This window comes from Vigna unguiculata, chromosome 3 (genome assembly GCF_037176805.1).
Source record: "Vigna unguiculata cultivar grain cowpea cultivar isolate G323 ecotype 2 chromosome 3, ASM3717680v1, whole genome shotgun sequence".
Lineage (NCBI taxonomy): Eukaryota > Viridiplantae > Streptophyta > Magnoliopsida > Fabales > Fabaceae > Vigna > Vigna unguiculata.
In genome coordinates, this window is record NC_140794.1 from 58,523,472 (window position 1) to 58,542,139 (window position 18,668).

Consider the following 18,668-nt stretch of genomic DNA (forward strand, 5'->3'; position numbering starts at 1 on the left):
AATTCTCCATGTGTTATTAGTGTCTCCTCCAGTCTCCACCTCCATTGGTTTATGTTTCATTTAGTGTGTGACATAATTGTTTCTGTCTTTCTTAGTGTTTTTTTTTTTTTGCTTTGGATCCACATTGTAACATTCAAGATAGTTATTTGTATTTATTATTTCATCATTAATTTGTTGAACTAATTAATAAGTGTCATTGAATTATATATTTGTTTAGAATGTGTTGCTTATAGATATTAATTGATTATATTAAATAAAAAAGCTTATAAGGTGATTGGATTGAATTGAAACTTGCATTTATAAATTTAAAACTTGATTTGTTGTATATATTTAAATGTAACTTGTAGATTTCAATTAATTTGAAATAGATTGAGTAATTCAAATTAAATTCACAATCATTAAAATGTATATTAGAAAAATTCATGAAAATGTAATGATGTTATAAGAGATTAGTTAGATTTGTTATTGAAGTAAAATGTGATATCTAATAGGAGAATGCTAACTAATACCATCTAGGTTAAGGCATAATTAACTATCATTAATTTCATCATTTTTACATTGAAAATTGAATAATTAACTCAATTAATTAAAATAATATAAATTTATATAACAAATTTTATAAAAACAAAAATACACTACTAGTAAATCTCGTATTACATGAAATTTTACTTGCAAATTTGTTAAAAAAATTTGCAAGAAAATATTTTTTTCTGTTATTTTTTCTAAGAATTTTAATTAACAGATAATTTATTTGTGGATAATCATTTCCTACAAAATTATAAAATTTGTAAGTATTTCTGAAACGTATTTTATACATTATATTTTGCAAGAAAATTGATAACAATTTCTTGCAATTTTATTTTCACAACAAAATTTGTAAGTATTATCTACGAAAAAAATTTAAAACAAAATTAACAAGAAGTATGATTGTTTTTAGTAGTGATATCTTTTAGAAATTTCCAAACAATATCTCTCCATTCAATGAAGTCTCACATTCATATTTAATTAATTTTTTTGGTAAACTTTTTAACGGTTAACATTATTTTTTTATTGGTTTTTATGTTAATTAAAACTTGTTTTTACGTATAACTATATTTTATTTTTTAGCAACATTAAAATATAATTATTTAATTAATTAGATTTGGATTAATTCAACATACAAAAGTAGTTATTATAAACTAGGAGTGAAAAATAAACTTAGTTTTGTCCAATGCAATGTTAGTGATGATAAAGGAAAAATTAAGTGTCCTAACATGAATTATTTTAAAGAAAAATACTCCACACTATCGAAATTAAGGAGCACGTTGATGTGATAAACATTGGTAAAATCTTAATGCAAGTAATATTACTTGCAATAAAATAAATAAAATTTTAATATAATTAGGTTATAAATTAGAGAAAGGAGAGAGATAAAGAGAAGAATAGGAAGAAATCATAAAGAGAAGAATAGGAAGAAATCATAGTTATATTTAAACACTCTTAGTCCAATATATCTTGTTAAGTTGTTAAGGTAAGGAAAAGAGACATTTGAAATTATATTCATTTTATATTTCATTATAGAACATAGTTGTTAAGGTTAGAGTTGTCAAAATGGGTTGGAATCCGCGAGCCAACTCGGCTCACCACGAGTTTGGATCGGGTTGGGTTGAAATTTTTTTACAAATTTTAATACGGGTTGATTTTTTACCCAGCTCATTTAGAACCCGATTCATCCGGGTTGAACCCGTGGTGAGCCGGGTTGGCTCACCAACTCGCAGATAAAAGTGTCACACAAGTGTTTTTTTATTAAGTTGGGCTTTACATTTGGTCATGTTAGGTTTTTTTTTTTTTGCCAACACATGAACAATTTGTATTTTTTTTTTATTTTGTTTCATATTTGGATTGTATTAAAGTTTATTTAGATTTTAATTAGAATTATAATTTAGTTTTGATTGAAAAATAAATAAAAAAATTATATATTTTTTAATTAAGTGAACTCGTGAGTCAACCTGTTTAACCCGCCAACCCGTAGTGGGTCAGGCCGAGTTCGAATTTTTTTGGCTCGCTAGAAGGTGAGCTAGGTTAGGTTGGCTCACTAAATCATTAACCCGTGGTGGATCCGGGTCAAGTTGGCTTACCCGTTTTGATAGTTCTAATTAAGGTAAGCGAGGTGTCCTATAATTTCATTATATTTAATTATTTATTCATATTTATGCTCAGTGAGGTCTGTTATCATCCTTTTTATTTTTATTTATATTATTTATACATTAATCCTATTTATATTATTTATCTATAATTATGTATCGATCTTCTTTAACTATTTATATTTTTTGATTTTTAATATTTATTATTTGTTTTGACGAATAAATATGAAAAGATTAGTCTTATTTTTTTAAATAATAATTTTATAATAAATAAAAAATTGATGACATTAGTTGGAGGCATAACCTTGAATATTTAAATGAGTAAGTTACTTAAGATGAAACATTTTTGTATTATTTTGTTATTAATCATGATGAAACTCATTTATCCCAACTAGCCAAATTATATTCAAATTTTTCTAATGTAAAATAAAATGGAAAATTTTTGATTGAAATGTCTTGATAAGAAATTATGTTATATGAATTTTGTTCTCACTTTCATATTTCATTATTTGTGTACGAATTGTTTTTTTGAAAATATCAATTTAAATACATGGAATCGCCAAATTACCTAGACTTGTTTTATGTTGCGACTACAACAACCTTTTCGAGAATTAGTTGGATCACGAAAATTGTTCACAATTAAGTTATTTTTTTAGGAATATGTTTTGTTGACTTTAACATTGGTTTCGACTATAGAAGTGTCAATCATTCTAAAAAGACCCATAATAGAGGTGGTAATGTAGGTTTGGTTCGGCGAGTCGGCCTGCCAAAAAAACGCGGGGTGAGTCAAGATATTGAGCCCGCTAGCATGTAAAAGCCTGACCTACAAAGTCTGCAGCCCACGCGGGCTGACCTGCTTGGGTTGATTCGCGTGGGTTGACCCACATAAAAAAAGAGAAACTTGCACTTGTGTATATAATTTACTTTCCTTCTAAACTTTTGCATGAACATTCCAAATTCTTATATGAATGGAAAAGATAAGTATTATGTATTTTTGAATGTCCTAAAATTTGAAAAATACATCATGTACGTCAAAGTATGAATATGAATATGATGACAATGTTGAATTATCAATTTATCATCCAACTTCCTAAAGCCTTTGTTTAATTTTGTGAACTTGTTAAAGTTTTCCAATTTGTTGAACATTAAAAGCTTTACAATAAGAGTTAAAAAAAAGAACGAGTCAACCTAACCTACATTTTACAGGCCAAGTCAGCTCGGCCCACATTTTGTGAGTCATGTGCGGGGTGGGCCTAAATGGGTTGGATCAGCGCACATTACCATCCCTAATACATAGTACATAGTGGTCAATTTTGACATACCTCCCACACTTCATATTAATCCCCTAATTAATATGTTTCCTCCATTTATGTAAAAATAAAGTAGGAGTTTTGAAAAAATATAGGAACTAAATAAGATATGATATTAATATAATACAATTTTAAAATAACCATGTGTTGATGTTGAAAACAACATCAATATAATACAACTTTAAAATAAGAGATGATATTATCCATACAAATGAATGTTAGTAACTAGAAAAATTTGTAATTATAAACTCTAGTGGAATGGAAAGAAGAAACATATAGTATCGTGGTGTAAGCCCAATGCCGATTAGGTCTTTGGGCCAAATGATGCTCAGATTCTAGGTTTTAATCTCGATCAGGTCATATGTATAAGGATGTTAGAGAATATTAGAGGTTTGGCGGTTAAAGACGCATTTAAGCGAGTCAACGAATTTAATAGAAGCAATAAAAGAGTGAAGAGAACTTTAAAGACCCTTAAAGGTTGACATGTTAAAATGTATGGGGTCAGAACTACATAAAGGGTGAAGAAATTATAAAAAATGCATAGCATAGTGAATGCTTTGACTGATTGGATTTAGTACTTTTTGCCTAGAACAAGTACAAATAAAAGAAGAAAAAAAATTATATATATAATTAGTAATGAAAAAAAGAATGAAAATAACTGATATACATAACATACTAAAGGATATATATATACTTGCTAAGGAAAAGAACTATGCGTTATATTATATACATGATATAATGTGATAGAAATAAAAAAAAAATGATAAATATCAGAAGATCAACAGGAAGCCCCAAAGCTGAACAAAGTGGCTTACATGTCTGCATGGTTTTATATTACCTAGTACGGAAAATTACAGGATTAGAACATAGACAGAACTATGTTTTGTAACAAATAAGGATTCTGAAAAGAAGATCACAGATTCTTGCATCCATATATATAACGGATAAGGCTTCTGAGTTGATAAATGGAGAACGTAATATTAAATTAACGTCTTGTAACTTTACAAGGTATTTGTCATTACTTATACAATTTTATTGTAGTGACACACTAACATATTTGAGTATTCAAATGGCGCTTACAAGTTCCTCTACTGGTGCATGTGGGAGGAGTTCTTATGTCAGCATCATTGTTTGTGCCATTGTGGGGATCTCCCAGAGTTGACCTATAGATAAAGCATTTAATTATTAGTCTATGCTGGTGGATGTTGTCTGAAATTCTAACTTTGATATTCATTTGAGTACAATGATTCAAGAATTATAGAAATTGCATATATTTTTATATACTGTTCACTGATACATAGATTCTTAGAAAAAGTGGTTAAGATGCTTAGAACATAAACGAACCAAGTATGACCCTAATGGTCATCAACAACAAAAAATAAGTTCATCAGTAATTACCAAAAGGTGAGGCAAATTGAGCTTTGTTGTAACATCAGTAGACCTATGTAAACAGAATAAATCCTACAAGTAAAATGCTAAAAATATCTTAAACTTTTGTTGTAAGTTAGAACATATAGAAACCTTTGGCCAAAAGTAGGTATTGTTTTATGTTGTTGAAGCTTAATTTTTCTCAGGAAAACATGTCACAATCACACTGCTTTATCTGTGTGCAAGAACTCAGAAAGAAAAAGGGAAGGAAGGGTACGTAACATCAAGGAAAGAAAAGCCACATCTCACATGTGCAACTCATATTCTATAAGACATGTGTAAAGACAAGAGAAAGGAGACAAGACCCGCGAGACCAGTAGATTATTGAAAATAGCCTGCTACAGCAATCTAGGCTTGAAGCACAACGGTATAAATCAAAGTTACCCTTTTCTAATTTCAAGGTGCAGAGTGTGTGTGTGTGTGCATGTTCCCAGCCACAGCTTGCATATAAGATGCTTCATATTCTATCTGCAAAAAGAAGAAGATAATGATGAATGACGGTTTTTTAGTCAGAGGACTTCCAGGGAGAAACGAATACATTGTGTCTTCTGTGGTGGCAGAAATGGGTACAACTTGAATGATGAAATAGTACAGGCCAGAGTTCTAAGCCAGATTACTCATCATCACACTGAAACAAGACCCTTTTGAAGTTTGAAGCGACTCAAAATGTTCAAACATAGAGACCAGTTAAAAAGACCAAATGCTGTTGTCACTAAAAATATGGATGATCACGGATTAAAAATATTTTACAACCTCCCTGTATCATGCAAACCATGCAAAAAGATAAAAACTGAAAAGAAAAACATGTTAAAAGATCTTATGACGATCATCATGCTTTACAAAGGTAAACTGGGGAAAACTCAAAGAAAAAAGATCAAAATGTCTGAGATTTGGAAAGTTGTAGCATATAGTTGATCGATCACCTTATACTGACACTGACACTTTTTCTTATGAAGGGAAAGTATGGAGAAAAAGATACATTTGGTTGTATTACAGCATGCAACAATAGTTAATATCAATCAACCATGAATTAACTGAATATAATCATAGAATAAAACTCTAAAATAAATGACGAAGTAGGTAAATGGACCTGGCTATCAACATCTGCAGAAAAGAAGACGAAGAAAGTACTGTAAGGATAAACTGATCTACCAAGCAATAAATGCATTGTTCTTCGGTACAATGTCATGTTATTCATGAGTGATGAGGCTATATGAACTCACATCATTTAGACCTAATCTCTTTAGGCAATTTGTGCAATAATGTGGTTAAAAATTTCAAAACGGGACCTCTGGCAGGACATATTATGAAAATGACACACATTTGTCTTGCTCGACTCATCAATTGCCCCCTACAATGGATTACCATGATCATGCAACTTACATTTGATAAAGGAAGCAGAAATAAATTAATCAAAGTTGAGGAGCTTTGTTTTACTCAAAAGTGCTGAACTTTATATTGAGTAAGTAGGAGCCAAGGGGACAGAAAATTCTGACATTGACTTGTTTAATTTGCAGACTAATACATCATCCAGAAACCTGCTTGTACTGACTAATAATCATGTTGAGGTAATTATTGTACATGATTGTGTTATTATTCTGAGTGCATCATCAATTGTAGAATTTGAGGCATGAGTTGTTATATGTAGCCCCATCTCCCAATCAATTCAACCCAATTATATGATACTTACACATCATTATTGAATTCCCATTTCCTCCAATATAGCATATTAGGAGTATCATAGACATGCTACGGCCTACACATAATTTTCATTTGTCTTCACAAAATACTGATGCATCTTTAATTTGACAATAGCTGAGATAAAAGTAAGCCTAAAAGTGCACACACTACCGAAGTGGAAAGAGAGACAAACTAGACCCTCATTTGTTTCGCCATTTTAGAGTCCACATGCTAGATGCACCAGGCAACAGCTAGGACAAATCCTCTTCTCATCACAAACATTACATGTGAGGGATGCGACTCACCGTGTTTCGGCAACTGCATTTTTGCATTATTGTACCTCCCAAACTATCACTTGTCACTATACATATATCAAGACGGAGATGGAAACAGACACGTGGCTTTACATTACTGGTCTTCAGGTTAGTTATATAACTAGCTTACAACCTCCTTACTCATTACCATAGCTTTCTTAAACTCAACTGCATAATCACATAACTCTCCACCTAATTTTTATTGTAAATCTAACATCAGCTCACACTTTCAAATCACAAACATTATGAAGAGTATTATATTATGTATTCTTTTTAATACATTAATTAGATTCTCTTTCATTTATGTTTTTTTATTCATTTCCTACGTATATATACTTTACAATAAATGCAGAATGGTTCATTAATATTATTTGAAATGGAAACAAAAATGCTGGAACCGGTTGAAACGAGAGGCGGACAGTAGAGTAAAGAACACACACATGCTTTCGCAGCATTTATCTGCCGACAGCTGTTGCAATTTATTTATGATACTTTGTGATTTTAATATTGGTACCTCAGTTATTTCGAACTTTGAATGGTTTGTTGAGTTTCAATGGGAATCTTGGTCTGTGTTTGGGGTGATGAATATGAGTTATAAACTCTCCTTTTGAAAACAAGGATTGTTTACTGAGATTGAGGAAGCATGATCTACAGTGGGAGTTTGAATTGTAGTTAATAGTGTATGTTCGTAATCGATGTGTGGTAGAGAAGATGTTGATAAAAAGTGGAAACATAAGAAAGAGAAAAAAAGAGTGGAGGTGATGGAAGGTGGTGGGTCTACACCTGTAATTACTTGTGTCGTAACTAGTAACCACCAAGCTGTAGGCTAAACGCCAGTAGGGAAGCACATGGTGCTGCCTGAACATGTATCATATTTCCCTCTGAGAAACCATGCCAAGATTAAGAGATTTTCTGGGCCCAAACGAAGGAATTAGGGATATTATGGGCCAAATATATAGAATCTGTTGCTTCTTAGCAGGTAACTTGGAAGCCACTTTTGTGCCAAAAATCTAGCGAATTTGTTCACGATTTACAGAAATTGGTGGCCTAGCTGCTCTAACTCATGCTACATATTTTTGGGGTATATCATTTACCCAGGGGGACCAATCCTGTGCCTCTTTGTACGATGTCACTTATTAGATTCAGATCCATGTGAGCAACCATGGGTACGACCCTGCTGCTATTTCCCACTCAACATTTCTTAATCATGTCACCATGTCACAAATCAAACGTTTAATTCTCAGACAAAATAACAAATTAAAAAGCCATTTCGATTAAGATGCTTCTTACTTGGCTTATGGATGGAGAAGGAGATAAGGGTGTGTAGCAGAAGCACGTGGGGACACAATAATAGAGAGATACCCGTTTAACTCGAGTATCTCAAATTTGTTTGGAAGCACAACACTGCAACAGCAGGGTATAGAGAGAGGATTCCACACTTTATATCAAAGCAGTGCCACAATTTAGTGTCAATATAATATCATCGCTCAATGCGCTTTTCATACTCTCACTATGTGTTTGAACTATTAGAACAGTGTCAAAATTTGCAATAAAAGGGAATTAAATACATTAATATTTTAATTTTTTGGAAACATGAATATGTTAACGCCTTAAAAATGACAATTTTCATTTTAAGAAAACTAAACAAACCTAATCCTATATTTGTTTTCATGGTTTTTAAGTGGAGTGATGTATATAAATAATACTTGTTTGGCAAGAAAATGAAATAGAGAACACTTGCAATTATATGCCTGATTACCAAAATTGATTTAAATACTTCCATATCAAATTTGACTAAACTTTATTTTTATAAAAATATTATCTCAAATTAATTAAATCAATCAATGAGTTGGTGAGGTCGAGTCTATCATATCCAGAAACTTAAATGTTTTAAATTAAATATTAAAATATAAATAATTGCATAATATATAATAATTAAAACAAGGAAGTGTCATGTTATATTTATAAGATTTGCATGTACAGAAGTAAAGAGCAACAATTAGTTGACACTAGATGGGGAAATAGATCAGTTAGGCTTGGTTAAACCTGTTTACATTTGACTTTGTCGAAAAGTTTTAGAAGGTCTATGTTTTATCTATTTTTTTTATGTATATTTTAAAGATCTAGTTTGTATAAAAATCTTATCTATCAGTCTATTTCAATTTTTTTTTTCACAAAGGTCTTTAAAAAATTTGTAAATTGATCATTTTATTGACCTAAATAGAACTTTGGTAGTAGTTTTCTTACATTAATATCACATGTATTATACTATATATATGTGTTTGTTTTTAAATTATTTCCTAAAGTCTTAGCCAATAAGTTTACCTGGTGGAGGCAGGAAGGGGTGCAACGAAGGGTTACTCTCTTTGAGTAGGGAGAAACAAGTGGAAGTGAGGGATGAAAGAGACGAGGAAAAAAAACATAGAAATTAGTGGTATTGCCATTTATGTTTTGACTATGCTGATACCATAAAATAATATAATATAACAGTAATTATAGTTAATTATATGCCTGCAACTTTCGTTCTTCCCGTAAAATGACTGTGAACTTATCCGTTCTTCCCGTAAAATGACTGTGAACTTATCCGATGCAATTTAACAGCAGAAACTTTGAAGCTGTAAGTGCATGGTGTCTGGACTGAAAGAAACAGCGATCTTTCATCTATTCCTTAAATCAAGACATTAGTTACGGTGCACCAAACAGCACGCATCAGAATCTAGAAATAAAAATATTATGAATTATGTTTTATATGCAGAATATATATATATATATATATATATATATATATATATATATATATATATATATATATATATATGGGAAAAGCTTCATGTCCGAGTTATGGTTGTATGGCGTACGTAGTGAGATGTGGGTGATGATTTGGTTGTAGAGGTGTAACTAGCGAAGGCTAGGTGGGAAGCCTCTTAGCAGTGTCATTATCAGGTTACTGTTCTGTGCCCATAATTGGAACCTCACCAAGGTACATTATTCCATTGACCATTCTCATCAAGTAGCAGATTATGTTAATCAGATGTGGGCTTCTCCGATTATGATTTAACAAGCACATATATATACTATATTATTATATATTATTGACATCATCTCCATAAATAAAGCTGCTTTCGAATCCCATTCTGCACAACAAAGTTTATAGTGGGGGGAATATCCTAATCCCCCTTTCCCCTTCCCTACAATTTTTAATTGCATCACCATACAATTTCCTCATTATTTTACACAGGGGAGGGATATTATTAGATTCCAAAACATACAACAATAAATAATACTATAAAGAAAAAGCAAAAATATATGATGATGATATAAAGTGACGTTGTTAAGAAGTTTAAGATATGTTAACAGTTTTAGCGGACGTGGTTGTAAAAGACACATGTATGTGGTGTTGGAAATGCAGAAGAGGGGAAGATTGAGAAGAGAGTACTGTAAAAGAGTAAGTTTTGAAAAGGGTTTTGAAGGGGGGCATGAAACTGGAGATTCCACGTTTTCCCTTTGGTGGGCAGCGAGAGACCCAATCATGCATTGAATAGGAGGAGCATGGCCCATAAAATGAAGGGTCCTGATTGATGGAATGGTGGGGCATATCTGAGTAGGGTCATTAAGACTCACCATGGATCTTTCTGTGATGCCAGCAACTGCTCCATTAAAAGGGCGAAAAGAAAATTAAAAAAGAAAACAGAAGATGGAGAATGATCCACCTGTTTGTCAGTGACATTGTACATTGGTTTGGGCAATAACCAGCAGCCGGACCCCACCACCTGAGCCAACACCTGGAACCGATAAGGTTTTGACCCCACCGTCCTATTACCCCCATCTCTCTGAAAAATCTTAATCATTGATGCAGTAAACCTCGAGATTCATGGCAGAGATTTAGAATCAGAATGATCAAAAAGCAATGTAAATTTTAATACTACCGCTTCATTTTCACATCTTTCTTACTCACTCTAGCGGTAACACTGTTTCATCCCTTTTACCACACGGCCTCTGTGCTGTGGCCCAGAAAGAGAGACGGAGAAAAACAAAACAACCCAAATGCCTGTTAGGTGGGAAACTTTGCAAACCTCATGGAATCGAATGCAACTCGCTCCTTTTCTTCTCTTTAGCATAAAAACCATAACATTACAAACCAATTAATTAAAACCCTATTCAGGACAATAAATAAATAAACAAAAGATAAGATATCGTGTAGTGAAATAACTCAATCAAAGAAGACATTTTTTTTTACCAGAAAAAAGAAAAGAAGAAGCAGGCAGCGAAATACCCAATTGTTAAATAGTGTCATCTGCCAAACCCTAAAAAACCCTCCTCCTCCTCCTTTCTCCCTCCGTCCCCTCCAAAATATTAATCACACCAAAAAATTAATTTTGGGAATAAATAAAACTGAATTTCGAAGATCATCAAACCAACCTCACGTGTGTTAAACACATCCATCTATCCATCATGCATCCGCCAGCATCAATCAAAGTAGACCACAAGTAAGAAGAAGAATTTACGGTGATCACACCAACACCACATCACATGATATGATATGGTACCCTCTAGGAGTGGTGACTGGAGGTATCATGGCGATCATCGGCGGCACCTCCACGATGCGATTGCGAGCCGCTCGCCTGAGATTCGGAAACGCCGATAACCGGACGATAAGGACTAAGCCCCGCAAGCATACTCAAATGCCCTTCGTTCATATTATTATTGCCGTTGTTATTACTGTTATTATTACTGCTTCCCCCGACAGCGCCAATCCCAGAAGAGCCCAGTTGCTGACTCGGCAACAGTGCCATGGGCGTGGGGAAGTTCATGAAATGCAACCCACTAGACATGGTGCCTCGATACAAGGCACTGTTGTTAACCGGGGGGAAGGTCCATATGGGATCGCCACTCATCACTTGATTGGTGTTTGAATTGGCCACCATCCATATGTTGGCGGCGTGGCTCGCGGGAATCGTGCCTGCACTCGACTGGAGGAGATAACTCCCCATTTGGTGCTGCGAGGAGGAGGAGAGGTCTTGTTCCGTTGGTCTTCTTTTTCGGCCTAGGGTTGATTCCTCCGCGCTTGTGTCGGACAAATCCAAGGTGGAGGAGGGGGCTTCGGGCTTCGCCTGGAGCATGGATGTGTTCAGGTTGTTGGATTGGAAATTGAGGAGTGTGGAGGTGTTGGTGGGGTTGTTGTCGGAGGATAAGGCGATGCCGGGGAACAAGGTGCGCCGTTGTTGGAGGGAGAAGTTGGGGTTGAAGTAGGAGGACCGGAGCTGGGAGGGGACGGACATGGAGGAGCCGGAGCTGCGGAGGGAGATGTTGAGAGAGGTGAAGTTGGCGGGGATGGTTCCGGTCCCGGTGGCGGCGATGACGGCGGGCTCGGCCTGCTGGAGGAGCCACTCGATGGTTTCGCCATCGGACTTGTGACCGAGTTCGCGCGTGAGTTGGAAGACGCGGGCGGCGCAGAGAGCGGGCATTCGGATGCGGCGGCCACGACCGTCCACCTTCGTGTGCCGGTCCTTCGTCGACGTGCGTTTGGGCGGCGGCTTTTTGCTGTTTGGAGGCTCGGACGGCGCCGCGAGCTGGTTGGATCGGGTGGAATTGGACGTGCTGGGTTCCGCGGAGATTGCTAGTGAAGGGTAGGGGGAGGAGGTGGAGCATGAGGCCGCTTCTTGGTCCTCTTTCTTCTCCAGGAGCTGGAATGGGAAGTTCTGACGGTGGTGGTGGTGATGATGGTGGAGATCGTCGCCTCCCTCCATGATCGCATGGAGAGCGTTTGAGTGTGTGTGTGTGTGTGTTTTTGTGTATGATTGTGTTTGTGTGGGTGATCGTTTTTTCTTATGAGACAGGTTGTGATCAGTGAGTTTGTAGTTTAATTTGTGTGGTGGGTCTTTCTGGTCTTTAAGAGGAGGGAGATGTGTGTGTAGTTATTTGTTTTGTGTAAGGGAATGAATTTGTTTTGAAATAGAGAGAGAGAGAGAGAGAGAGAGAGAGAGAGGGGATAAGGGAGAGGTGGGAAGCAACAAAGATAATGAGTGGGAATTATATGTGTGAGGTTTAAAAAGCATGATTTTTTTGAGAAAAGAAATTGGTTTGTTGTTATGTTTGGTTGTGATGATTTTGAAGGAGTAAATAAAGGGTTTTGGTTAGTGTGGAAGTGGAGGAAATGAGAGAGATTTGAAGGGTGTTAAACTAAAGTAAAGTAATGAAAGGGGAGAGAAGGGAAGGGTTTTTATTGTGGTTGGACAGAGTCTTTGGTTCAGAGTCCACGTGAGGTGCTCTTTTTATGATTCAATCCATAAAGACAATGGTGGCCGAAGTGGGACCCGATCCCAAGTCAAAAAATTGAAAGACCTGGAAAGGAAAGATTATCGAGCGGGTCCCGTCTCATTCAAGTAATCATTTCATTTTGCCTTTGGCCTTTGCCTTTTGTTCTGCACCTTTGCTGGGGAACTTTGGGATTCCTCAATCCACCCTTTACCTTTTCTTATCATTCTAATCCTCCTTACAAACCACACCTTAATCCATTCATTTAACCGCTAATAAGATGTTTCAAGTATTTCAGATAATGAGTGGGATTGAGGAATTTTGTAGTCACTCAACATATATGCTATTGCGGGTTATCATGTTTAGTCCAAGGACCACAAGTGGCACATGGAAATGGATCTAAATCCTTGTAAAGTTTCAGAGAGAAGAAGCACCATTTCTATTGCTTCGCTAATGGGGCTTTCCCTCCCTTCAACTTGAGGCTGACACTGTTCCTTTTACGCCAACGTGACCCAGCTCCATTCAACCCAATTTCCCTTTCTCTGCATTTATGAACACCCTCTACTTTCTTCTTATACCCTAAACTAGCTCCACAAACCAATAAATTCAATTTAACCCACAACTTCACTCTGTCACATATGCTATATGATTGAAACAAATGAGGTTAACACGTATTGAACACGACAGTGAATCTTGAACTCCATCACCCTCTTCGGGAATATGGCCAAGCTTTTCCTTTTTTCCCATTTTACTTTCTTCGCGCTTTTTCTTCCACATATATTTACACACTTTTTCTTTTAACCCTCCACTTTCAAGCAGGTAAAACTTCAACTGTACTTTCGTTACTCTCAAATACTCAGCTTCTTTCATCACTTATTGTCACATGCAAGCCCACCAATTCGACAACGACAAAATACCCCTTCCCTTACTGGAAAAACAAATAGGACAACTTCTGTTTATTTCATTGCATCTATATAATTAATCACCAACCAATTTAATTCTGATGCATGCAAATTCACTTAACCTGCCTCTCCATTTACTTTTCATTACTGTACTTTCTCATCATGCAATTTCATCCATATCTTAACCATTCAAATATTGCAACAATTAAAACCTTCACTCATATTCTTTCCCTTTGTATATATAATATATTAAGATTAAGATTAAGAGTAAGATTATTGCGGCACTTTACAACTTTGTTACATAACAAATACTATAATTAATAACGTGCTTATTTCAAATTACTGAAAGTCGACCTCTCACCTACTTTACCTTTTTTTTTTTTCAAGAAACTGAAAATACAAATAAATGCGCAACTTAATTCCTAAAATTTTAGGACACAATAGAAAGCGCCCACGTGAGATTCCTCAGCTTTTTACACCACACATGTAAAAGCCCTTGTCGCCAAATTACATGCCAAGAAAGGCAAAGACTAACGTACCGACAAGTTGACAAATTTTTAAACGCTCCCTTCAATCCTTGATAACGACTCTAAACTCAATAGTAAAATCCATAGTCAAAATCAAACTCATAACATGTTTTTAACTCCTATCAAACAATATGCATGCATGCCCTATATATGTATATATAAATTAATACACACTCACTCCACAGTTTTTTCTGTCTCAAAACACCAATTTCATATGTCTTATGCAAAAGTATGTTTAAAAATCTCAAAACTTCTCTGCGCACATAAAACAAACAGTTAAGCGTCATTCTTGACACGCATGAAACTGCTAATTGTATTACTCTCGCACCTTATCCTTACGCACGGATATCAATTAATCAGCATATATATATATGATGATTTAGTTAATCCTATTGATGAAAAATATTATTAAGTTGTTGATAAGAGTAAACGAACATTGAAAAGGATAGTGTTATTACGTAAAAGAATGAGTGAAATGTACGTGTTGTGTCCTATCCACGAGGGTTTGGCAGAGGTGCGTTGTAAGGAAGTGGACCAGATAGATATTAAAACTGTTGCTGCCCTAATTACCACATACATGCCTTGCTACTTATGTATGTCATATTGAAAATGACATCTTACCCTCCGCAAAATCAACATATATCTTCTAACAATGCGCCATATTAAGCTAAAAGACTTGAAGATAAAGCAGAAAAGACGTAACTATAATCTTTTGGTTTCCCACAAAAATATCCAAATTATTTTTATTTAAACATAATCTAACCATGATGAGTGTTTAGTTTTAGCATTTTCAAACTGCTGCCACCAAACAGTAACTTGCTGATAAATCGGACAAAATAGCTTGCGACCCAACAAGAACAATCTCAGAACCGGCCGGTCAAAGCATGTTTGGTCCCACTCTGGTTGCATTTAAATTTTGAAAATATTTTAACCCAAAGTTTAATTGTATTAAATGAGGATGCTATAAGGATTTATATAGATAGGGGAGATTAATAGGGATTCATGTGAAGGGATATAGGATGGTGACACTAGGTAGGGCAATTAATTGGTATTCTGTGTTTGGTGGTTGCTGTCATTCACACTTCACAGAGGACTCGGATTCCACTATCTACTTCTTCTTCTTCTTCTTCTTTCCTCTCAGATTCAGAACTACAAATAAAAATATCTATTCTCATACAACTCACACACCATGCTTTCCACTGCATTAATTATCCCTAATTAATAATTTGTCTGCGCTAAATCACGCCCTTCAATCACCTCTTTATCTAACTACATTTTCCCTCTTTTCCTTCTGCATGTTTCTGCTTAATATTGATAAAATAGTATTCTATTGACAACTATATATTTTTATATATATATTTGGGAAGGAATAAATACACACTTTAGTAAATACTGAAAAAAATATTATTATTATTATTATTATAGTAATTAATTTAACAAAAATTAGATAATTAAAGTATTCATGATAAAATTATAAATAAAAAAACATTTTTTATATTAATATTAAATTAAGGATATTTTTATAACCCGTTATATCATCTCTTTTGTTGTCATATCAATAACATTAATTACAATTTTTCTTTTTAATTTAAACAACTTCACCTTTTTTTTTTCACTCTAACTTCAATCAAATAAATCATAAACCCTACTTATTATGAAAAAAGTTTACTAAACAAATTAATAGTAATAAATAACAAAAAAAAATACTAATCTATTGTCATTTAGGTAGCCTCCATATTAAGATTGACCTTAAATTGTTAGATCACTATTATGAGTTTACACTAACAATATAATGTATCCTGACATAGTTATTTAACTATATCCCGTTGTAAAGATTTTAAAATGTTACGGTAATAATTTCATGTTTATATACAACAATGATTGGACAAATTTTACAACAAATCGTTACAATGAAAATTTTCTGACATTTTTTAGTGATGGTGCATAAAAGTTGGGATGAATTAAACAAAATTTTGAAGTGAAACAAATTTCATTAGCAAATGAGGCGTAATTAACGAGAGGAATACCTAGAAAAGCAACACTATAATAATAAAGAGTTTTTATGTATGTTATTTGCTTTTTACATCAACATAGGTTCGATATGATAACTTAAATTTATATATGTTGAATAATATCTCCGACAAAAAATTATTTTAAATCACATCAATTTTAACATAAATTTACGTCGGATAATAATATTCTGATGTATAGTTATCGCTCGCTATAAATAGGAAAAAAAAATTCAAAGTTATGTTTAACTATATATACATTCCAACTTAAATTAACGTTGAATTTATCTTAGATGTAAAGAAAAAACTCTTTCATATTTGAACATTGAAGAATTAATGTAAAACTCGTTGATTTATTTATAATTTATACAAATACCATGTTATCTTTTTTTTTTATGTGTATTATTAATAAGTCAAAAGTAATTTGAATGATGTAAAGAGTTGGTTTTGTGTGGGTCTAAAGACACTGTATATACGATGAAGATTATTTTATTAAAAGAATGAATTAAACAATATATATTTGGGTAATTTAACGAAGAGAATAATTGGACGTGAATTACTTAAAATAATTAGGTGCATAGATATAGGTATTTCTAGGATCCAATTATTAATGTGCAGTAAGAAGATAATGGAAAATCATAGAAGATATATATATGCATCTTAGTTGGCAGTGACGTTTGATAAGAATTGGCCAAGTGCCTCTTTAGTTTAGACAGTTGGAATCTTGGCATCCATCCACCTAAACTCATCACTCATTTACACTTTCAATGCACTAAAATTTGTAAGCCTTTCTTTATTATGTTTATTATGCATCGATACTTCAATTTGGATTATGTATATGTATTCGATATGTATTGTGTCCGATATTTTAAGATACTTTAACAATATTTATCAATAAAGTATTTAAGTATTTCATTTATAAAATAGTAGTACACTATAATAAAATCTTTGAATAGTGACAAATTTTAGTAAAAAACATAACTAGTCACTATATATGACCAAATTGACAACTAAAATAGTTCCAAAAAATTATAATCGGTCTCTAAATTGATAATTAAAATAGTTTAAATGATAAAATAATTTTAAATTGGTCACTAACATTTGATACATGGTTTTGACTACCAAAATAATTGGTCTCTAATTAGAATTTTTGGATTCACACATTAACAATCATACATTTATTATGTTTGTAAAAATTATTGTACACTTTTTCATTATTCATATATCACATATCGTATCCTAATATTTTAAAAATAAACGTATCGACGTATCGGATACGTGTCGTATCCGATACACGTATCGTATCTGTGCATCATAGCACTCCATTTCACAACCAAAAAGAAAATCAAAATAAGAGACTCAAAACTGAATTTATTTAAATTAAAAAACAATGAAAATTTTACAAAAAAAATAAAATAAAAATAACTTAGTGTTAACTTAACCAATGTTGACATTTTTATTTTAATGTTTATTTAAATTAGTGTTACAAGTTGATGCTAAACGAATTTCAGTTTTAATGTGAATTTAATTTTTGTATAAGCGTGACCAACATTAATAATGATGATATTTAAAAAGGTATTTCATAATTCTAAGTAAACAATTCACAATCACCTCCATCTTCATTTCAACACAAAAATAATAGATAAAGTGAAATAACTTTTGTTGATAATAAGTTGAATTGAAATAATAATGAAAAAATTCAACGACGAAAAAATAGGAGAAAAGGGACTTGATAAAACGAATGTAGCGTGTTATTCACGAGTAGGTGAGTGCGAGTATTGATGCATTTGTATTTGAAGATTTAACGATTTGGGAGTGATGATTTGTTATTGAAAGCAAACAACCTCATATTTGTATATAGAGATGATCTGCGTGGATTGATTATAGTAGGTGACGGATCTTCGACTAATATTTTGGGACTGACACAATTTTTATTAAATTATTGTTTTGATTCATTTTTTCGTTCAAAAATGTCAAGTTAGTTCTTTAGTTCAAAAATATTTAATTTAAAAATTTGATACAATTTGATATTTTTGTTAAATTTTTTGAAATGGGACAAGTATTTTTCATCAAAATTGAAATTAGAATTATGTCAGTTATACTAACAAAACAAACCATCA

At 33.3% G+C, this 18,668-nt stretch overlaps 1 protein-coding gene across 4 annotated transcripts; it reads right to left on the reverse strand.

Moving 5' to 3' along the window:
• Positions 1–4,391: 4,391 nt before the first annotated feature.
• On the reverse strand, positions 4,392–13,028 carry TCP14 (TEOSINTE BRANCHED, cycloidea and PCF (TCP) 14). Of its 4 annotated transcripts, XM_085671435.1 has the most exons (3): positions 11,093–13,028; positions 10,566–10,964; positions 9,922–10,487 (listed from the first exon to the last, which is right to left on the reverse strand). In XM_085671435.1, exon 1 carries the CDS (start codon positions 12,600–12,602, stop codon positions 11,406–11,408), a length of 1,197 nt encoding a protein of 398 aa, XP_085527561.1. In that variant the 5' UTR covers positions 12,603–13,028; the 3' UTR covers positions 9,922–10,487; positions 10,566–10,964; positions 11,093–11,405. The 4 variants fall into 4 exon arrangements, with proteins under 4 accessions (XP_085527562.1, XP_085527561.1, XP_027920536.1 ...); XM_085671436.1 differs by lacking the exons at positions 9,922–10,487; positions 10,566–10,964 and adding an exon at positions 4,392–4,596 and having other exon boundaries at positions 11,275–13,028; XM_028064735.2 differs by having other exon boundaries at positions 9,922–10,964; positions 11,275–13,028.
• Between the last annotated feature and the right edge of the window lie 5,640 nt (positions 13,029–18,668).

Bases quoted from the DNA above. Each gene is read 5' to 3' on its own strand.
- TCP14 (XM_085671436.1), bottom strand. From the start codon at position 12,602: ATGGAGGGAGGCGACGATCTCCACCATCATCACCACCACCACCGTCAG.